Raw genomic sequence first — 24,443 nt, 5'->3', positions numbered from 1 at the left:
ATGACTCTGGACTTATTTATCCTATAATCTCAGTAAATTAAGACTCATTTTAGGAAGTAGGACAATAAGACCGAATCAAACCTGTACCTCTAAGTGTCCAGCTGTTTCCTGTGTAGATCATAATGGTTTTTAGTCATGGGCTTTTCAGATTGGAGTTCTTAACATTTAGTATGCATCTAAATCTCCTGCAGAGTTTGTTAACCCAGCTTCCCGGGGTTAGTTCCAGAGAAGATGATTCATTAGGTCAGGCTGTGTCTATGAATTTTAATTTCTAATTAGCTCACAGAGATTATTCCAGCTGTGATCAGAGTACCACAAATTGAGAAACAGAGATGTAGCTTAAGCCAACTTTGTAAAAAAATGTATGATTATGCTTAAGCAATACCCACCTCTATGAACTGAAACATCAATTAAATCATACTATCAATATAATGTAGCAAAAATTAAAAATTAAGGTCCAGTGTTTACAATAATATTAGACTCTATACCATACTTTAAGCAGCACTTTTCCAACTCTTCCACTAAATGCTTCATTTTGTTTCCAGTGTGAATGAAGTTTCTTTCTTCACTTGAAATATGCCAAATGTGTCCTCTAAGAACTGCAAACCAAATTCTTTGGCAATTTTAGAAAATTCAAGTTATTTTAACATTTTCTACACTTCTTTCAAGTATATAATGGCATCTTAGTAGTACTAATGCTAAAACATATGTATATATTGTATATATATTTATATGCATGCATTATATATAATCTTATATATATATATATATATATATATATATATATATATATATATATATTAATTACAGATAACTGACACATGCAAAGAGACACTATTGCTAATGCTAAATACTTTGCAGTGATGGTTGACTATCCAGGAGAGTTCTCATGGTTACCATCCACCATCATATATCCTCCTGTCTTCAGAGTCTTTGTTCAATTCTTTGGAAAGAAGGAATTAGAGTTCCAATACTCAGATTACATAAGTTTGGTCAAATTTTAGTAAGAGTGGGACCTATTGCCCAATGTCACTTAGGAACAAATCAAGTAACTTGCAACAGTTGTTTGGCAATTTATTGAAATTCTGTTTTGAAGACCAGGAAAACAGACTAAGTAATCAACTACAAGGTAAATGAAACAGGTCAGAGGGGCACTGTAGAGAACCTATGGGAACTGATGCCTCCAAATGCTATCTCCTATACACCTGCTTTTAAGTAGTCTATTTCAATTCTTATTGTATCAATCATACACATGAATGTTGTCAATTGTCTTAAGATCTCAATTCTCAATATTAGAAAGTCTATCCTTATACATAGCCATAAATATCAGTGAGTATATGTTTATACACAATATGCTAATAAATAATCTCATATTTACATGAATAAATAATCAGCAATAGATGTCTAGCCATGCAAAAAATAAACCAACTAAAGTATATAGACTCTTGACTAGTAGTCAGATTTTTTATTAATGACTAATAATTTGTAAATTAATTATCTACAATAGTTTTTGTATGTGCTGCTAAAGCACAAATGAAAAATAGAAAAGATACAATTTATAGACCCAATAATAGCATCCCATGCCACAGCTGTAAAACAACAGCACACATGTCAGACATCCTCTGGTTTTCTGACTTTCAATTTCTGTAACTTGAACAACCCACAGAAACTGCACATTTTACATATGACAAATAATATTAATTTTGCACTTACATTTAATAAAATGTACTTACTTTTAGCATAACTTGGTTTATTTATTAAATAACAATATGAATGTAATAACTGTCCTCAGTGTTCATGACGTGTTCTCCCTAACAGAACATGTCCGCAGCTACATGGGGAGTTTACACACAGGAAAAACTAGTTGCTCTGCTTTGAGCAACTAAAGATCCTGACAGAAAGCTTTATGAAAACCATCAAATAGGAGCCCCTATGAAGTAAATTATTAGGATTATGTGTTTATTCTCTATTCCCAGTAAGTCAAAGAGTGGGTGAGCACCTGGGCTTGCTTTCAGACTAGTGGTTTTCGACCTCTGAGTCGTGACCCCCCTTCAAATGACCCTTTCACAGGGGTCACATATCAGATATCCGTATATCAACTATTTACATTGTGGTTCATAACTGTAGAAAATTACAGCTATAAAGCAGCAACAGAAAACAAGGTATGATTAGGTGTCATCACTACATGAAGGACTTTATTACAGGGTTTAGACAACACTAGTTCAGACAAAGAAGGCCCCATGGTACCAGCTTTCACAAGGTTCAGTTTCGTTCAGAGCCCTGGATGAGCTTCAAAGTCTCCTTTGAGAAGGAGAGGGAGGAATCTCTGCAGCATGGGAAGTCATGACCATCCCAACACACATCAATTCCAGCAACCTTCAGAGAACCACTGGAACAAAAGAGAAGAACATAAAACCTCATGAAAGTACATTCTGAGATCCACTGATTCGAGGATTTGTCAGGGTGCACCTGACACGGGGTTCCTGCCTCGCCTTGGTTGCACCTGGAGACACACTGAAGCCATGATATTAGGGGGAGACTTTTGGACTTTAGCACAACTGTGTTTTATCATCTCTCATTCGAATATACTATCTGTTATATCATCTGTCACGTAAATTAGTTTCACTGTGTTGCTTTTGTGTATATAATGACAAATGAATGAAAGGCAATTATAATTAAACTTTAAAATATCACAATAATACCTACTTCCGCATCCTGTAGGTGGCTGAAATTCATGATCTTATTCTATTTAGGTGACTTATTCTTATTTGGGTGACCTCTTAAAACAGTGGTTCTCAACTTCCTTAACGCTGCAACCTGGTAATACAGTTCCTCATGTTGTAGTTACCCCCAAGCATAAAAGTATTCTCTTTGCTATTTCATAACTGTAATTTTGCTACTGTTATAAATCATAATATAAATATCTGATACACAGGATATCTGATGTGCAACATCTGTGAAAGGGTCATTTGACCCTCAAAGGGGTCATGCCCCACACTTTGAGAAACTCTGTGAAAGAACAAAGATTCAGTGGTCAAAGAAAATAGATTTTCCCAACAGAACCTCTTCATGAATTTTAAGTTCTCTATAGAAGAATTCTGTGATCAATATCAGAAATAAGTATAATAATATATCTCATATATATTCCAGCTTTATAATGGCTGAATCAACTGAATTTTAGCTATCTATTGAAGAACTAAAGAAGGATACATAAAATTCTCCTGTAAATCTATTTGCTCTTACTGACACAAAATAAGCAATTTCTAGGGTCAGAGTATTGGATTTAGCCATGTCTCCTCAATCTCAGGATGGAAATATTGGTTCCCAAGCGAACTAATAATGCAAGATCAAGAACAGTGTCATCCTAAGCATTTGTACTCAATGGAGGTTGTTTAAAAAGTAACACGTCTGATTATTGTTTTTTAAGAAAATCTTCAATGATAACTATTCTGTAAGAGCAGAAGCCCGGAAACTTCTGAATGGGTCACTGAGAAGGACACTACCTTCTCAGTGCTAGCCCTACTTGTCAATTCACACTGCCAGGATATGACAGAAGTGAAAGATTCTATGCAGTTTGACATGAGGTTAAATGCAGTCCTTCCAGATTAACAGCCTGGGAAGAGATTTATTAACTCTCAGTCCCTCTATTGATTCATCCTGGAAGTGAAAATAACAATATGTCTTTGTAGAAGTCTTATATGATATTTACAAAAGCTGTTGGAATTACTCCAATTATCTGATAGAACAGTTGTTAACATTATTATTATATAATTACAAAAATTTATGTTACTAATTTCTAATATTTAATGTATCTACCATATTATCGCATACACTCTTTGATCTGTTCAATGTAATAAATCAGATGCAAATTCACAGCAAGCATGCTAAGATATACTACTCCCATATATAATACATTTTGATTAAGACAATTGACATTCAATTCAATAAATCATCACTATATCTTTCCCATTTAAAGGTCAACAGCTGTATAAATATTTCAAAGAGCAAGCAGACTGGTTCCTCACAGATGAGTATTTATGCAAGCTTTATGCTGCATCTTCTTTAGCTTAAGTTTTCCTCCCATATTTCCTAGAGCATACATTCAGTGGAATTATATTAAATTAAATATTAAAATCATGCCATAAGGGAATGAGTGGTAAATGATAGCAGACATTCACGAATGAAGTCCTGAAGAAGTACATCTGTTTCTCTGCAGGCCTTGAAAATGCTGTTTAAACACAGACCTAAAACTTAGGCAAACGGAGCGCTAAACTACCTTGTATTATAACATCTAAGTGAGTCCACCACTTTCTGGACAATGTTAAGGTTAGAGCCATTCCGTATCATTTTAAAAGTCAGAGAAATCTTGGCCCCTAAATCAAAACCCTCAAAGAGTAGAAATTTTGTCTAATGAAAATAAGATTCCTATTTTGACTTCAACATTAACCTATGATCAACTTCCATTTCACAGTGAAATGAATACATATTGAGTGAAGAATTTTAAAAGCAAATGCCAGACTCTGTACACCCAGTGGGTTACAGATGGAGAAACGCGGTGGCAGAGAGCCACTCTACTTCCTTTAAAGTCCAAAAAGCATTTGGAAGGAAACCCCAGAAGAAAAGACGTCTGACAGACAAATTCTCTGGGGTTTCCAGCGGCCTCGTTTGCCAAGACCCCATTGCTTGTTAATAAAGTTCAACAAAGAGACTTTATGAACACTGATTTCTCGGAGTAAAGCATGCATTAAAGAGCTTTATAATGCACTTGAAGTTTCCTGTCATCTGTCCTTCCCTACTTCACAAATCCAAAGAATCAGGACTTAGAATCACAACCATGAGGTGCCATTTGCTGTGTGTATCATTAATGGGATACTGCACCCAAGCCAGACCAGAGCTTAGCCTCAGCAACAGAAAAGATGCTCAACTCTTAGGATAGCATTTCAGGTTCTTCACTGTTTCTCTTCTGGTACAAGGGAGAGGAAGAGGGAGACAAAACATTATACACTGTATCAATTAACTCAGTATAAACACCACTATGGAGAAGGAATGAAAAACTAGGCCCCAATTTCTCTGATTGTCACAACAATAGCCACAAAAGGAGAAAAGGGAAACAAACTTTGGACTCCTATTGCACTGAGACTTAAAAATAAGTAGTATATGAAAATTAACACGAAAACTCACAAATTCTAGTTTAAAATGTACCTAATAATACATGACAATAATAGCAATATATTTAATAAACCTAAATATATTTTCCCCAAAAAGGGAAGAACAAAAGCAATTATCATTTAAACCATGGAAGTCTGCTGTACCCATCAAACACAAACTATTTGTTTCTATAAACACTTTAATGAAGGTTTGAAAAGTTAGGTCCACTAAATAACAGAAAGAAAAAAATAAGACAACCCTGAGACCACTAAGGAGCTCAACCCAGGCTCACAAAAATGATACATTTAAGATAGAGATATTTTCATCTATTTAACCACACATGATAAGAATTTCTAGGTTGATGTAGGATAATGAATGGGGCCAGTAAACATGTCTCCTACAAATGCGGGCTGGCAAGAGGGGAGATAAAGTGTGTTGCAGTACACACCAAGTATATACAGCATTAATATACAAAAACTAAGACAGTGTCTAATCTCAGTTCAAGCTAAAATCACAAAATAGAGCAAGCTTTAGAATAATCATTCTCAACTGTTTTCTTTTAGGATTCCTTCCCAGCTGCGACATCTATGACTCAGAGCAATGACTAGCTTGGAAAGATATCCTATCTGTAAGGATACAATAATGGTACTCACATATTAGCAGTAACAACAACTGTCTAAGTGGACTTGCAGCCCATTGAACAGAAAGAAAATCATGCCTGGTGCTGAAAATCTAGACAACTAGGTAAAGCTAGTGGCGTCATGGATCTCAGAAAAGAACCTCCTACATATCACCTTACATATCACCAGCATAATTCTTAACTGCATTCTAAAACATATCCTAATACCTACACATAAGTGTAGTTCTCACCTCCCCCAACCCACATACACATTAAAGAAGCTTCTCCACACCAAATGCAAACCATCATAAAAAAAAAACACAGCATCTACAACATAACCCCTGCACCTTCAGGAAATGTATCACAAGGGGGAACAGAAAGACTGTGAGACCCAGAAGGCCAAGAAGTCTGCTGTCAAGCTATGTCTCCTAGAAATGGCTGCCTAGAGCAATGTCAATGTCAATAGACATGCTAAAGAAGAAAGGGGTGGGGAAATCACACAGGGCAAGATAACTAGATACAAAACAGGCAACCAATGACTGTCTAGACAGGAGAAGTAGCTCCTCCCATGGATGAACTCCTAACTGGTTATCCGATGCAAAGCAGTCAGACCTGAAACTCACCTACACATAAACAACAATGAAGTCAACAGCTTGTACTTATGTATTCGTATATCTACACACACACACACACACACACACACACACAAACACATACTTAACTGTATTAGTGAAAATAAAAAGAGCTCATCGTCGATTGAGAGGAATAATGGGGGAACATGGGAAGGGCCAGATGGGGGAAAGGGAATGGGAAAATATAGGAATTATATTTTAATTGAAATATATTCTAAAAAAGAAATAACTCTCCATATTTTGTTCCATTAACTCTGCTCATCCTACTCTGACCAGAAATGCATTCTTTCCTATTCAAATTTTATTTGACCTTCAAATATACCACCTCCATAAGAACTGCTATCCCCACGTACCTAATTTGAACAAGCTTATGGATCTATGTTCTTTACTGTAATTGCAGGGGCTGGAGAGATAGCTTAGCAACTTAAAACATTTGTTTCTCTACAAAAGATCTAAGTTTGTTTCCCAGCATCCACAGAGGCAGCTCACAGCCATTTGTAACTCCAGCTCCAGGGAATCAGATACCCTTGCCTATAACTCAGCTTGTACCTGCACTCACATGCACAAATGTGTCACCACACTGACACATGTACAAATAATTAAAATTATAAAACTGATAAAAAAAACTTCAATTGCAAGAAAAAATGGAAAATGATTGCTTAAATTCAAAGCAGAATAGAGAAGTTATAGTTTAAAGAACAGAGCAATGCAGAATGAAAATTGAACCTTGGAGGGCTGGAGAAATCCACTAAGAGCCCTGGCTGCTCTTGCAGGAGACCTATGTTCAGTTCCCAGCACATACTTGATAGTTCACAAGAGTCTTTAGCTACCTGTATTGAGGGAATTTCACACCTTCTTCTGGCTTCTGTGTACACCAAGCATGTACCTGATACGATACATACATGCATGAAGGATAACCACACATACATAGAAATTTAAAATAAATCTTTAAAAACGTAGTCTTGGGACAAAAGCTCTAGATGTAATGGTCCTCCCCACGCTGTATCAGAAAGCCGGACCTCATTCTTCCTTCTATCACAAAACTGCAATGACTAGAGAAGGAGGTATTTCTAGAATAGGAAAGCAACCAGAAGTTCCATGAAAATCACGATTAGAACTTAGAGTTACTGTATGTTAATTATCCCTCTTCACATTCCCTCCTTTACTTTATTCTAGTTTCTCCTTTATCTCTTTATAAACTGATACTCTATTTTCCTGTCATTGGCAGATTCCCACCTCCTGGACTCTTGCTAGGTACTTTACCTCTGCAGGGTTTTGGACTGAAAGAAACATGTTACTTGCAGGCAAGATATATTTGTGTAATAGTGGCACACTGAATGATAGAGAAGAAACCAACCACTTTCTGCTTGGTTGTAACGCCCACTGCAAGGGATAAAACTCATTCCTGACACTGCTAAAATGGCCAAGAACCTGAGACTAGAGATGTTAGGGGCCTAGGGGAAAACTTACTACTATTATCCTGCTAAATAAATATAAAAATAAAATAGCTCCTAATGACATATTGCTATATGCATAGATCAGGGCATCGTTCAACCTTCATCAGAGAAGCTTCTTCTTACAATGGATTGTAATTAACACAGAGACCCACAACTTTACAATGTGCAGGGAGTAAGAGACTTTGGCATACTCCGTTCTAAATGGGATGTTGTACTCAAACTTGTGCCCTCAAGGCTCAGGGATCCAAGTGGAAGAGGGGGCACAGGGATTGTAAGAGCCAGAGGTGATGGATAGCTCCAAGGAAACAGCATCTTCTAGACACAGTATTTATGAACACATAGAGATTGTGACAGCAAGCACAAGACCTGCACAGGTTCAAGCCAGATAGAGTCTGAGGACTAAGAAGAGAAATGGTCATAAAGTTCTACTCAAGAAGCTATTTGCAATTGATGCCTGCTGAGAACAAGAAAACCAGTTTTCTACAAAGGAGTGTCACTGGGCGTATCACCACTCCAGGACAGGCCCCATGCCCAGGAGTTGTTGATAATACAAAACAGATTCTTTGTCTGTCTGTCTGTCTGTCTTCTTTCTTTCTTTTTCTTCTTCCTCTTCTTCTCCTTCTTCTCCTTCTTCTCCTTCTTCTCCCCCTCCCCTCCCCCTCCCCCTCTCCCCCTCTCCCCCTTCTCCTTCTTCTTCTCCTTCTCCATTGTTGTTGTTATTGTTGTTTATTTGTTGGTTGCTGCTTTGGTCTCTCTGTGGTGAGGGGAGCAGGGAGGGAGAGAAGGAGAAATATAGAATTGGATGGATTAGAGAAGTGGGAAGCTATTGGAGGAGTTTGGAAAGGGGAAAGAATATGATCAAAATATATTGTATAAAGGAGACTTTAAATTTAAAAAGAAAATGTAAAAAGAACCCACAGCTGACCCCTCTACAACTATGCAGAAATGACAGAACAGCTTTTAAGAGTCTTTATTAATACAGTGCATTCAAATCAGAGCTTTTATATACTAGGCAAGGGCTCTACCACTGAGCTACACAAAAGCCTTCTAAATTTATTTCTCTAATGGGTGTCTCTAATTTCTGGACATTAACATAAATTATGAATTTGTGAATAAATTAAAATTTATTCATAGGCCTGAGTAATTTAAAAAGTCTCCATGTAGGACTATTTTTAAATAGCTTTATTTTAGAATTAATGATTTGAGGACAAGATTCACTAATTAATATTTACATAAGAAAATAACATCAAAATGAGTTATAAAAATGGTTCTACCTAACAGAAGAAATTAAACAGTCTTGAGTATTAATTTTGGACTGAATTCTGATTATTTTGGAAAAGGAAGAGTGCTCAAATGGAAAGATGGCAAGCTTCTGATGCCTTAACAATTTCCTGCCAGCTAAATGATTACGAAAACCAGAAACATGGAAAAACAGAAACATCTTGAACAAGCTCATCATGCTACTTCCATGTGATTATCCACTAAGGATCCCCAAAACAAACTGTCCTGAACACAAGCGGCAATTCCATGCCGAGGACAGTTAGAAGACAAATGTGTATAAAGGAATTCTTCTATACCTACATGTTTAAGTGTAGCGCAATCAAATAGAATATTTCCAGGGATTAAATTTTCTCAGCTAGGCAGCTGGACAGGACTATTTGCCTCTCCTACATAGATTAACAATTGCCAGGCTACTAGAAGGAAACCAGAATTCTAAAAGCTGCTTTTGTTCTTAGGACTTTAACCAGGCTGGCCAAAAACTTTCAAATCCAGAATCCAGTTAAAATGATCCATATATGTGATCTGATTTTGCCTCTCAAACACCACAGGTCACCTGCAAATTACCCATGACGTTTCTGGGTCCATGAAGTCTGGACTCCTGGTTGACTAGAAAAAAATAAAAAGAAATAAAACTAAAAGCTACGTGTGTAAAGGGAAGAAACAGAAGAAAGGGTCAGAGAAAGTTATAGCACAGAGTGAATAACCATAAAGCCAGAAGACTTGGAGGAGCTTGAAGCTGATGAGAAAAAAAAATCACAGCGTAGGGGGAAGGAAGGATATGAAAGCCATCTGGAATCAGAGAGAGTAAGGAATCCAGGAGCCAACAGAAATCCAAGGACAGAAAGTATTGAAGATTGAAGAGAACAGGAAATTTATTGGAAACCCAGTTGTTTTTCCTTTTTTTATCCAACGCAATTCTATTCCAGACTGAATTCTACTCTCAACCTCAGGGAGGGCAGAAGGGAAGTAAAAATTCACAGTAGTCTTTCCCCAGCCTGCACTCGCATGAGCAAGAGCCAAGAGCTCCGAAAGGGCACAGGAAAGGAACCGTGATGTGAGCACAGTTGGTAGCATAGTGGCAGCAGCAGCAGCCAGCAGAGTTTACCAAGACGGGGCGGGGCTAGGGAAAAACAAAGACAGCCGGGAGCCAACCCAAGTGCTGCTGAGTCAGAGCTTCCAGAAGACTCAATAAACTCTTCAAGTGAATCCTCTTATGGCTATAGTGGAAACATGCCCGCAAACTGAACGTTCTGGAAGTAGAACTTCCTGAGTTCCCAAACCTAACTCTGCTATTCGCTAGCTGCTGGCTATGAGCAACTTATTTAATCACTGTGTGCCATACCCATGAAATCTACAAAACAGACTACTGTGACGATTAAATAAACAATCAGGAAGCACCTGGAACTTACTTAGCATCCAACAGTGGTAGCTATAAAAAGTGCTTGAAACACGAAGTCCATACCAAATAATATGGTTTGATTAAATAAGATGAAGAGGATACAGAATTATTACACATTTTTCTTTATAAAACACCAAGAAGCACATTCCCTAATAGAACAGAAACTAAAACACAGTCCAGGGTGTCTACTCTTGTTTCTGCATGTACATGCCAGGCATGCTCATTCAGGAATCAAGTGTGATCAGATTTAACCTAAAGGTTTTTGAAAAGTCACAGTGTAAGAATGGAGAAATCATTTCCTGTGGGTGTACGGATAAGTATTTAGAACACATTGAGAAAGTATACTGGTTTAAGAAAGTGGCATTAGTAGGCTCTTCTCTATGATCCATGGCCTCACTAGCAACTGGTAGGCTGGGTAGGCTTAGAGTAGAGATGAATTCCTCCCTATTGAGTCCAATTAGACAGCTGTTGGCTAACCCTAAGATGTGTCACTATTGCACTCTTGGGGATAGCTTGCTGAACTGTCGTTCATTGCTGTGGTTCACAGGTTTCAGAATAGTTGAAAGGACTACTGATTGCTTTTCTCCCTGGGCAGCTTGCATACACAGCACCCACAGACACTATGAGAGCCAGTCCTCAAGGGGTGAAGCTTTGAGGCCAGATCCAACTCAATTTCTGCAAGTTTTGTATTTAAAGTATGTGGTGTGATCTGTTTTTCCCATTTTCTTTTCATATAACCTGTATCCGACTACCCTGATTCTAGCTCTCATCAAAGAAGCTTCTTTTTGCAGTCAGAGACAATTTCAGAAATCCACAACTGATCAAAATACAGAGACTACTGACCATGGGTGGCCCATCTCCTATCAACACAACCATTACACCTATGGCTCAAGGAATATCACAAAACGGGGCAGAAAGATTTTAAAAGCCAGAGGACCAGGATGTCTGCTCTAATACAGTGCCTTCTCAATATGACAGGGATTCTGTACTCATGTTATCTCAAAAATACAGTCCTTTAAATAAGGCCGTCACTATGGAAATACCAGTTGATGTGCCATGGCAATACAAATGAGGGACATAAAAGCCTCAAACCTAGATGCAGAGCCACAGGCAATTAATGGCTACAGAGAAAGAGAGAAAGAGAGAGAGGGGGGAAAGAGAATGAACTTCACCAGGAACAAGGCACCTGATAGGTTATCCTATCCTAAGGAGTCAGCCATAAACATGTATACATATAAGCTACATTTAATGTCCTCAGTCAGTTTTACTTACACATATGTATATACATAGATTTACATGCAGCAACAATTAAAGGAGAGGATGTCACAAATTTTAGAAGGATTTGGAAAAGCACAGGAGTTTTCAGGGAAAAGGAGGGCTAGAAATGATATAGTAGTCATGTATGAAATGCTCAAAAATTTTTAATTAAAAAACATAATAATCCATTTTTCCTAGGAGATGATAGTTCAAAGTCTCAGCATTAAAAAAAAATGAAGCAACTTTTAAAGTAAGCAAATTCTTTATTTGAAATACATTTATTTTTCCAAACAACATTTATTTAAATATAAAATAATAAAGCACATGAACATCATTAAAGAATTTTGGAGTGGTGAAGATGATACATATGACTGAAAATAGTCTCTCTAACAGTCAATTTAAACAAAATTAAATTCAAAATTAAATTCACCTAAAGGTACCGAGTAATCAAAGTACTGGGTTTTAAGAGATATTTATACCAAAATAACAGACAGAGAATATAAAAGTAGAAAAATTTGTCAGCATAGCACATATATGTGAAGAGATGTAATCATACACATATATCAAAAAGAAGCAACAAGTAGTGTGATGAGAGGGACAGACAGACACACAAAGACAGACAGGCAGGCAGACAGACAGACAGACAGACAGACAGAACTAGAATATATCAAGAGTGGAAATTTCAAAGTAGAAATGTATTTTAAAGGTCGATCAATGAGCAATACATTAGCTGTATAATTTGAAATTCTGGTGTGGGGCTGCACATTAGGATGAAAATTAGTAACAACAAAAATGTATATTTTACAAAACTAGAAGAAATTATCCAAAAGGTTTTGATCGTAAAGAAAAGATAAATGTTTGATATGTTTGTTTATACATGTGTTTAACCATTTAGCACTATAAATTGCATCAAAACACCATATATAACAGATACTTTGAGATTAGGGCTCAATAAAGAGATAAGACTAGTAATATTTGTAGTTGCCATTGTGTAAAAGGCTGCAAAAATCAGAGTAGACATGAAGATAAAGAGCAAAAGGAGACCAACAAAGTAAACCAAGCATCGTGTCAACTAAGAACCTGATTGGCTTAAGGTACCATTGTCTAAAACAATCCCTTCAGGAAAGGAATAATAATATACAGACCCAACTATGTCTATAATTTTTTCTTACAGAGTCTAATGTACAGCCTGAAATTTAGGAGTCATACATGAAGCAAATGGAGCACAGATATGCGTATTGAGATTCAGTATGGAATTCAAAGCAATCCATAAATATCTGTGATATAAATACTCACAGTAATACAATGGACAAATCTAAAAACTAGCTTTAATAATCTCAAAGATATATTTTAATTCAAAATTCTAAAAGCTATAGTTAACATACTGCAGTTTCCTGAGGGAACGTTTTTCCCTTTAAGTAGCTCTCTAAAGATCATCGCATTTCTTTACATGAGAAAGGGAAGAACTATTTATCACTTATTGAAACACAAGGGACTGTTTTTTATCTTTTTTTCCAGAAAAAAAGGAAGTATCAAGATATATACAAATAGATAGCAAACCTTGGCTTTGGAGGAAACCAAGAAAAGAATTGCAGAGCTTTTTATCCACAACCTCTTGATCAAGATAGTGTAAAGACGTCTTTATTGCCTTTAAAGATTTGTATTTTTATTTTATTGCGATGGATCAATGGTTAGGGGCTTGCACCTGTCCAAGTTTCATTCATGTTCCACTGATAAAATATCCTGAAAAAAGTAATTTAAGAGGAGAAATGGGTCGATTTAAGCTTACAACTCCAGGTATAGTTCATCATAGCCGAGACGCCACTGTGGCAAATGCTTGCATCACTATAGTCAACTGCAGAGGTAAACAAATGCACTCAGGCTACTTGCTTCCTTGTGCTTAGCTGCATTTCTCCACTTAGGCCATCCAGGATTTCCTTTCTAAGAGACGGTGGTGCCGACAGCAAGCTGGGTCTTTCATTTAATTATTTAAGACAATAGCCCACTTACATACAGGCTAACCTAATGTAAGAAATTCCTCATTAAGACTCTCTTCTCTGTAATTCTAAGCTACGTCAAGGTGATAATTGAAGCTAACCATATTGTCCAAGCAATTTCAACCAGAGTTTAGATTCCCAGGACCAACATAAATGCCATGTGGCTAAGGATCCTTGTGATCCTAATACTCAGGAGGCAGAGACAGGGGATATCTAAAGCAAGCTAACTAGCAAAACTAGCAAATTTGGTAAGCTTTAGGTTTAAGTAAGAGACCGTGCCTCAATGTATAAGGTAGAGAAAGACCAAGAATGAATGACATTTGATGTTAACCTCTAGCCTCCAAACACTTGTACACATATATACATTGTCATAGGTATACACACACTCAAATACTTTGAGCACACACACATTCACACCATATATGCCTACACATATAGGCACCCATAAAAATTGTGAAACCTAAAACTATAGAATGCAACAAATTAAACTCACCCCAAGTTAGACAAAGTTGAAGAAGGAATTGATACAAAGGAATATAAGAAGGAAATACACATTCTGAAGATAAAAAGGAAAGCATAAAAAATACAGAAAGAAATGTGAACTTGCCACAAGTGTCTAGTTATTAGAATTGCTACACACCACTAACTAAACAAGAGGAAATCGTCTCAATGGATGTGAGTGAGAGTCAAAAAGAGTGTGAAAGATAATTTACCATCAGACAAGAAGTAAGACAAATAGCTGATATTGCTTCTTAAGCTTTCCCTTGTAACTGCCAACTGTAGTGCTGTCATGCATTTAAACTATTTATTTACTATTACTTTATTTAAACTCTTTGTGTGGTATGTGTTTATATTAATATTCACTTGCAGCTATTGTATTATATATACATACCCACACATGCTGAAAGAAGCAATCATCACCTGATCTATAAGAAAACAAGCAAATGGAGACTCATGCATGCTAGACTATCACCCTAATTATTTTGCATTCTCAACCGCTCTTTAACACTTTGTGAGATTATTTCACTGTGTCTCCCATTGTCTCACTAAGCTTCATCCTTCTCAGCCTGCCCAGTACCTAAGCCACCAGCCTGTTGTTCTCTTTTTTAAGTTTTCTTAAAAATTACATATGTTTATTTGTTCATTTACATATATATTTATTTGTTCATTTATTTAGTATCTGTGGGCTGTGTGTGTGTGTGTGTGTGTGTGTGTGTGTGTGTGTGTGTGTCTGTCTGTCTGTCTGTCTAGAGGTCAGAGGAAATTGGTTCCCTCCTTCTATCAGTTGGGTCCCAGGACTGCTTGCAGCTGCCTTTACCCGCTAAGCCATCTTACCAGCCTTCAGAACAGTAGGTTCTCAATGAAGAAGAAACTGAAGTGAACAGCCCTGGCTGAAGAAAAGTGGTTTCCACTACAAGACTGGATATAGATAAATCAGTGGGAAACAAGGGAAAGGGAAAATATATGCATAAATATGCATTGACAGTGAGTGAATAAATACATTTCATAACTATTCCATGTGGAGAATAAATGCATACAATCACAAGTACCAAAGACAAAAACGGCAGTGGAGTTAAGTGTTGCAGCTTCACTTTTAATAAGTTATAACACCGATCATAATTATATTTTAGCAAGTCAAGGTTAGATGTTGACATAGTTAACCACTAGGAACAAAATACAAACAGAATATAACTGACATGTTAATTCAGTGGGGAAATTAAAAATACAAACCAGAAAAAGAAAAAAGAAGGAAAGAAATGGAACAAGTTAACAAGAAACATACAAAATAAATAGAAAGCAGTGAGGTTGTTTCTTTTTCTAAAACTTCATCGTTAGTCCTCTCAAGTTCCTTATGAAGCATTCTAAAGCTACATGGTCACCAATAAAATGTATAAAGTTTATATTACCCTTTCATTAAATTTAAGCAGAAGTATCAGATATAGAGTTTAAAATGTGTTAGCACTAAACTTTACTAGTCTGATTGACTTAAGAGATTACTTCTAATGCATAAGGATATTTTATATTTCATACATACAGTGAAATTTCACAAAGGAGGCAGGCTAGTCTATGTATAAAATCACTTAGTAAGACGCACAGACTACTGTGATATGTTGGGTATGGGAAAATGGAGAAAGGAGAAGGAGAACTTGTTTTCTCACCTGTTATTATTTAGCATGGAATTCTTTCACATAGAGAAGTTTCTATCAATCCCAACTGCAACCACATTAGCTCCTAACACATCTCCTGGCCCTATATGTCATTTAGCTACCAAATTCTACAACGAATAAACGGAAACGTTCCCTGTGGTTTATTTACAGCATTCAAATTTCATTCATTTCATTTCATTTTTCTTGACCAGCAAATCCTACCTGGGGGCTATGTAATGGAAAGATGATTCCCAAACAATGACGACACCCACTGGATGCTGGTGCTAAGACAAGTCTCAACAGATAGCCAGCCTGTCGTCGTTCTCATTAAATTTGAACTCTTTTAACAATTACATATTATATACTATAATGTGCTAATCCTTGTTTTAAGACCGTTTCCCAACTATGTGATGCTTGGCTTATTCTCTGCAAAGGTGTGTTTGGAGCCCAGTCCTAGCAGAAAGCGGCTATCATCTTTGCAGCCATCTCGGACAATATACCCTGACAAGAGACTTGTTTTCAACAGCATACAACAGCTGAGCACACTCTGATAAACATCTTGCTTCTCTCACATATCTTGTTTTGCTGTTTAGTGCCCCCAGCTGCAAGGCGCACGTGGTCTCCACACTGCTAGCCACACATGATTTCCGGTATCCGTGCTGCTAGGCGCACGTGATATCCACGCTGCAAGGCACATGACATAGTGCCTTCAACTGTGCTTTTCCACGAGGGCAAGGCACGTGGTAAAGGGTATAACTAACCAGGATTTCCCTTCAATAAGAGAGACTTGATCAGACTCTCTGTCTTGTCTCCATTCTTCGTGTCTCTTGCCCCTCCATCCCCACTCTCTCTCTTGCTAGACCCTGTTGACTGACCCGAAAGGACCGGGACAGAGTGTCCCCTAAACATGGAACAAACGGGTCGTTACAAAGGTGAGCAGTCATTCATTTGTTTAGAAAGTATGTACTTATCATCAAAACTAATCAGACATTTTGTTGGGTGAAGTAAATCCACTCATGGGTTGTTTGCTGGTCTTGTTGGCCTTAACGTATGTCAGAGAGTTATGTGCCAAATAATTGTCAAATAAATAGATAATCCATATTACAATACAGTAGGTCACTGTACAGTAAGCTCAGAACAAAAGTCAATAAGAAGAGTTTGTGAGAAAGTAACATTTAAATTGAACACTGACGATTGAATAGAAGCTGATTAATTGAGAAATATCTTCTAAGATGGATGAGAAAAGCAGAGAGAGCATAGTTTATAGAGACCTCAAAGAAGGCCACTGTGGCGTACGTCACACACACACACACACACACACAAAGACAAGAATAAAAGTGAATAGCTTAAGATGTGATGAATAAAGGACTGCTGGAGGGTTCGGAGACCCCATTTGTGTTTGTCTATTTCTAAAAACAATGGAATTCACAGGTAGTTGTGAAACAGGGTAACGTTTACTGGAAATACAGAATTTCTGAACTGTGTATACAGAGGGCTGAAGAAGGAAAACAAATTAACAAGAGAAAGGCACAGTCTCATCATACAGAGGTCACATATAGCTATTTTAAAACGGTAGTGCTGATGAACTTGGGAAATAGATACACTTGAAAGGATTTAAAGAATAAAATTCCAGGCCTCTATAATGCTTTGAAAATAATGGAATGGAGCCTTCTGTTTGGAGCTTGTGGGGTGAGCTGTAAGGAGACAACAACAGAAAATCTTGAAGAAAGACCACATTACTTAGTGTATTACTAAGGGTTTTGATTGTGATGATAAAATACCATGACTAAAGTCAGCTTGAGGAGGGAAGGACTTATTTTAGCTTATACTTCCATATCCTAGTCTAGTACTGAAGGAAGTTTAGGGTAGAGATCAAGGCAGGGACCAGGAGTCAGAGACAATGACGATCGCTGCTTACTGGCTTGATTTTTGTGGCTTGCTCAGATGACTTTCTTGTAGCACCCAGAACCACCTGCTCAGGGATAGCTCTGCCTACAGTAAGCTGAGCCATTCCACATCAATCATAAATTAAAAAAAAAGAGGCTGATCTAGGGGGTACATTTTCTAAATTGAGGGTTCCTCTCCTTACATGACTTTCAGAATGTATGAAAATTAAGTTTCTGGGAGGACTTCTGTGTGCAGACCAGGGATGATTATCCACAGAAACTAGGCAGCAGAGAAAGAGAGAACATAGATGCAAGTTGGAAATGTTGAGTATCAAATTCTGTTGAGATATCCAAGCACAGACAAACGCTCAGAAGAGAGAAGAAAATATAAACCCAAGAACTGGGATACAAATAATAACCAGGACTATGAGAAGAGATAAGCTGTAGGACAGGCAGGCATCATGACCCAGAGAGAAGCCACTTAACCCAGCAAGGACACAGGGAAAAGAGACCTGGACCAAATAAAAGCTTTGTAAGATATAATTGAGGGACGAATGGAAGTGTCCCAGACAGAAGAGTTGGCAGGTGTTAAGGTGATTTAGAGAGCCTTCCAGAAAAGCACATGGGAGTCTGAAAGCTGTGTCCTTATATTGCCTCAGCAGTAATCCTAGAAGTTTTCATTTTCCCCATTTCTTCCACTTAATAGGTGAAGCAAATGCTATCCCCTGGCATTCTCCTCCTCTTCACCATCCACAAATCAGAACACTGGGGCATCCACACCACTCTAAGAATCACCCAAGCATGTGAAGAAAAAGTCATGTGATTGCATCCTGAAAGGTAAATGTTAGGGCATCTTGGTTGTGTAAGACAAACTGACCACTACAGAATTTTGACAACATTCCAGGAAGTTCAAACCAGACTACGTGGAAATCAGCCGAGTAGACATGAAAGGAGACTTCACCATTGTCACCATCAGGTTTGAGCAGAGGGTCCTGGTCAACCCTTCTTGCCTTCTTATTAGTATTACTTATAGAAAATACCGGATTCATTGTGGCTCTTGCACATGTGCATATTGTATGCCGCGATCGGCTTCACAGCCTCAGCACCCCCACTCATCAGCTCCTTCCCTGATGCTTCATGTCTCCTAACCCTCCCCTTTCTACTCTCAATATTTACTTCCCTTCCTTGGGCAACAGAATACAGGCAATATTAGTTGTTTGGGCTCTGGCTTATTTCCAGGTATCTACCTACAAATGTCTTGATTTTATTCATCTTTCTAAATAATAAACCATTGGGTAATATGCCATATCTTCCGTATTGTATCCATCCATCTGTTGATGGGCAGTGAGCCCATTCTAGGACTCAGCTCTTGCAAATAGGTCCAGTCATACTCTAATTAATGGGTAGCAAACTATGTATAAAACCACCCACGAATGCTAAATCCCACTTGCGGATCAAAGGCTTCGATTTCACATGTGAGAACACTGAACTGAGACCACACGATAAGAATATGAATAGCTACAGTTAAATTGTTGGTGTAACATCACATAGCAAAGCTAGGCTAGCCCACTGAAATACAAAATTGACGGGAACAACACTGTTCACAAGGTGAACAGGCACCTAGAATTAAAAAGGCTAATACCTAAGGCTCTACAAAGCCCTTGACTCTTAACAGGTTTCAACATTTAGGTATCGATCATTACTGTCATTTCGTGTTATGTTTAAAGTTTAAGCTTTTATGGGAAAAGGAAATTTCTTAATATGTATGCTCACTTAACAGGCACATTTGTTGATAGTACATGGAATCATAAAATACATAAACACTGAGCTGGTTATTGCCTTTACACAGCTCTCAGGATAATGCAGGAATAATTTTATTCTGTCATGGTTTTATTCAAGTTTGCTTAACTTTTGTTAATGCAAAAACACTGTAGCGATAGTCAATGCTCTAACATACCATGTGATTTTAATCGTAGTATGCCTTCCGAGTGTGCCCTAGCTTCAACCTCTTTCTACCACACAAGGTGACTTGTTTGTAGTCTGTTACACATTACAAGGAAGAAAGTGAGAACAAAGGCACCACCCTTCCAAGAACACACACAGACAGGATCACTCCTGTTGGTGAGCTGCAAAGGCCTGGGGTAGGGAAACTGCTAGGCACGCAAGGATGAGCCTACTGTTCACAGCAGAGAGGATGCAAAGCTTTTCAGCTACAGACACACACACTGACAATAGAATGGGCCTCAGGCAGGGCCCTGGCTTACAGAGGTGACACAAACAAAGGGGATGAGGGTGAGGTTGATGGGGGTGGGGACGCCCTAGGCCGCGAGGTGGTACCTGCGCCGGGTCCAGCGCCACTGCCACTGAGTCTCCGCTCCAGAGATGCTCGCGGAGAAGCTGCTGGTAGTTGAGGCAGTGCTTCGCAGCAGACGGTAGATTCCCCATGGCAGTAGCCTAGGTGCTGCGGGCGATGCTGGATCCCGCAACCCGAGACGCGAGCCGGGTGGAAGCCGGGAGCGCGTCTCGCGGATGCCCGGGGTCCGAGCTGCACTGCGGCGGCGCGGTTCCTGGGCAACGCCCAGGCACGGATGCAGGGGTTACCTGAGTCCCGCGCCGAGACCCAGATCCTGGATGGGGACAGTTAATTGAGGCAGGGTGGCATTTTTTTCTCTCTCTCTCTCTTCCGGTAGATCATGGAGCTCTCAGGACTGATTCTCTGCAGGTGCTCACCTACCAACCCCTCGCCTGAGTCAGAGTTCTGGGACAGGACCCAGGCCTCTGATGGGAAGAAGCATAGGGCTCTCTACAGACATTCTTTCCTTCCCAACCACAAGCCTGTAGGGTTGGCACTATGAATCTGTTTGAGTTTATGTCTCCTGTCAAAACTCTATTTTGCAGTACTAAAAAGCATAAATCCAAAAATTAGGGGGGATATCAGAGGTAAACAGCAAACCAAGAAGTTGTCAGTAAAACCGATGGTGCAAGATAAATGTTGAAATGCTGAATTCTTTTTCGCTGTTTTACATTTATTGATTTTAATGGTTGTCTCCTTCCACAGTCTTATGGGAGTCAGGGCTAGAATTCAGCTGTCTGCTTCGGCCTCACCACAAGCCCCTTTACCATCCCCCTGGGTATGAAGAACTGTTTCTTTTAAAGAAACTGGGCAATAACTAAATCCCTACAGGTTTTCCTTTCATTCAAACAAAAACAACCTGTCAGAAATTAGAATTAATTATAAATTAAATAGATTTCAATTTATAATTGTCATAAAATATTTATAAATAATATAAATAAATATATTCATATGTCTATACATAAATATATGTTGAATTTATATATTATAAATTATTAGATTTATATGGTATCCTTGGATCCAGACAACCTTCTGCTTCATTCCACCTACTTCATAAGCACGCTTAGACTGCAGCACTCAAATGTTCTTCAGTGTGAAGTCTGTAGCTTGCAGCTAATTATACACAAGCATCAAGAATAGTCTTGTGCAGGGTGCCTGCAGTCTCCTGGAGACCCAGGTAGATGTCTTTGGTCAAGATGCTAGCTGGCCCTACTATTTCCACACTAGTAGGAATCAAGACCGCACAGGTGCACATGCTTGCACAAGTATACAACGATTAACTTCTAAAACCTAATATGAACAGATTTTGAAGAGATTCATCATCAGATTGGATAAAGAATATTTTTATTTTGTTTTGTTTTTGAGAATTTCATACAAGATATTTTGAACACATTCACTCCCTGTACCCTAAATCCCCCCAAGCTCCTGCTGCATCCCTTCTATCCAAGTTTAAGATATCTTTTGACATTATCCTTTCCCCATCAAGTCCAGTTTGTGATGTCCATCTAGTCTTTGGAAAGGGAACTGCTCTGGTGTGTATGCGTGCGCGTGAGCGGCTGACTCTCTCTCTCAGAGCAGCTATCACATACTAAGCTACTCAGCTACTGGCGGGATTTCGTAGCCACTTTCCCCGCTCTACCCCAGGGTTTTGTCTCGCTGGAGTTTGTGGTGGTCTTGTGCATGCTGTTAACAGATGCTATGAGTTTGTCTTTGCAATTGCCCTGTGGTACCTGGAAAACATTATTTCCTTGATGTTATCCTTCACCTGGGGTTCTTACTGTCTTAATCCTCTCTCTTCCCTGAGCCCTGGGGGTTGGAGTGTGATATGTATGTCCCATTTAGAGTTAAGCACTGAACCATCTTGTTTTCTGTATACAAGCTTAAAGAGACCTAGGTACCACAGAGCTTTGAGGCACATGGTGTAGTTCTCTCTCCTCACTGGGTAGGTTAACTTGGAGTCTCAGCTCTGAAGAGAATGCTCTGTGGTTACATGTGTTTATAGTTCTTTTGGCATCCATGTAGGTGGCTCACACCCACCTATATCGTCTAACCCCAGGGGGATCTGACTCTTCTAGCATCTGGAAACCCCTACTGACATGCACATACACATAAAATGAGTTCTTCATTTTATTTTGTCTTTTCATTTAAGAAAACATAAAATAGATTTATTCAAGTTGCAAATAATAATAAAAATAAGAATAAACTTGGATTTCAAACCTAGTGTCCTGGAGCATGGCTATAATTATATTGAGAATGTAACCCACTTGCAGCATAGAGCAGTTAGTAAGGAAGACAGATACTTCAGTAGTTTGAAACGCATAGAATATTTTATTTACTTTCATGCTTCTAAGGAACTAGATGAGAAAAGTAACAGCTATAGTAATCTATACTCAACTCATATTTATCCAATAATTTCTATATACTATGCATTAGCTTAAAACTTTTTCATGTGCTAATTCATGCAATCTTAGTAACAGCCTCCTCTTATAGGCTTCTTTAATACAGCCATTTGGAATGTGGAGACTGAGAGTTAAAAATCACCAACCATAAGTGACCAAGCGATCAACATATCTACTGACTCAGCTGTCTACAGACCCAGTCAGAACCAAAGCAACCATCTCTCTGGTGACTCAGCTGTCTGCAAACTCAGTCTTGACCAACGTGATAGAGCTAGCCAGTGATTCAGCTGTTGTATAGATTTCCCATGACCAAAGTGACCCATCCATCCAGTGACTCAGTTGTCTATAGACCCAGTCATGACATAAATGATAGATCCACCCAATGATTCAGTTGTCTATAGATCCAGTCATGACATAAATGATAGATCCATCCAGTGACTCAGTTGTCTATAGACCCGGTCATGACATAAATGATAGATCCACCCAATGATTCAGTTGCCTATAGATCCAGTCATGACATAAATGATAGATCCATCCAGTGACTCAGTTGTCTATAGACCCAGTCATGACATAAATGATAGATCCACCCAGTGACTCAGTTGTCTATAGACCCAGTTATTTGGCACCAAAGCTCTGCTGCTTGCAGCTTATGTAGACTACCCTTGTAATAGAGCAGAAGAATTACTACCTGATACCACCTCCCTCATTATTTGATAGACAGATTAATTAGAACATGTCTCTCACACACAATAGGAAAAATGGATTTATCTATTTAAACTATAACATCTATGAAATTCTTGACAGTATAGGCTATGACACTTTATGAACAAATTAGTTAATGTTTAAAATAATATCAAAGCCAATAATTCTAAAATATCATCAATGTGCTTAACTTTACTTACCTCCTTCTTTTGTCATTAATTTAAGTACCTGCCCCATGCTTTTATTTTCAAAAGATTTATCTATGCCAGGCAGTGGTGACACATACCTTTAATCCGAAATGGGGACACTGAGGAGTCAGAGGCAGGTGGAACTCTGTGAGTTCAGGGCCAGCCTGGTCTATAGAGTGAGTTCCAGGACAGCAAAAACTATACAGAGAAAGCCTGTCTCAAAAACTGTGTGTGTGTGTGTGTGTGTATATGTGTGTGTGTGTGTGTGTCCATGTGCATATTTGAGTGTTTTGCCTGTATGGTCATAAATGCAATATATATATATATATATATATATATATATATATATATATATATATATATGTGTGTGTGTGTGTGTGTGTGTGTGTGTGTGTGTGTGTGTGTGTGTGTACATAGTGCCTGCAGAGGAGCACAGTTACTCGGAACTGACTATGAGAGTGCAGGAAACTGAACACTGCTCATCTGAGAGAGCAGCAAGTGTGCTTTAACGACAAAACTATATCTCCAGCCCTCTCCCCATCTCTATGCTGTTTCATATTGCCTTGAACCAGAATGGAAAGATGGCCTTGAACCAGATGGAAAGATGAGAATAGAGACATGAGAAGGAAGAAATCCTTGACCTAGAAGTCTGGATAAAGCCTCTTGCCAGATGACAAGAGTAATCATAATCCCAGCATAGTTAACATTTGCTCAAAGGCCTTCTTCCTTTCTCACCTCTAAGCCTGCAGTTTACCAAGAATCTTACTATCTGATTTACCCACCATAACTACCCAGTATAGTAAAATGTCTGGTCCAGAGATCATACAACATTGGTGGGTTTGAGTTCTATCTTATTAGATTATAATCCCATCCAAGACCAGCCCCCAAGGCTACACCATAATTTCATCTACCAAACAGAAAAGAGAAATGAGTGGGTTAAATGTTTCTTAGCAACCCTCTGAGATACAATCTGAGAGC

The 24,443-nt window shown here is 38.4% G+C and overlaps 1 protein-coding gene across 1 annotated transcript in view; it reads right to left on the bottom strand.

Moving 5' to 3' along the window:
• Hmgcll1 (3-hydroxymethyl-3-methylglutaryl-CoA lyase like 1) overlaps positions 1–20,268 on the bottom strand; it is a 115,856-nt gene extending 95,588 nt beyond the window's left edge. Inside the window, exon 1 of the mRNA XM_028773610.1 lies at positions 20,161–20,268. Within this exon, the coding sequence (XP_028629443.1) occupies positions 20,161–20,268 (108 nt within the window). The remainder of the gene's footprint in view (positions 1–20,160) is intronic.
• Positions 20,269–24,443: the final 4,175 nt, after the last annotated feature.

The sequence above is a fragment of the Grammomys surdaster genome, unplaced genomic scaffold, assembly GCF_004785775.1.
Source record: "Grammomys surdaster isolate TR1022 unplaced genomic scaffold, NIH_TR_1.0 231, whole genome shotgun sequence".
Taxonomy (NCBI): domain Eukaryota; kingdom Metazoa; phylum Chordata; class Mammalia; order Rodentia; family Muridae; genus Grammomys; species Grammomys surdaster.
The sequence above is the reverse complement of the archived record's forward strand: the minus strand, read 5'-3'. Positions and strand labels throughout refer to the sequence as shown.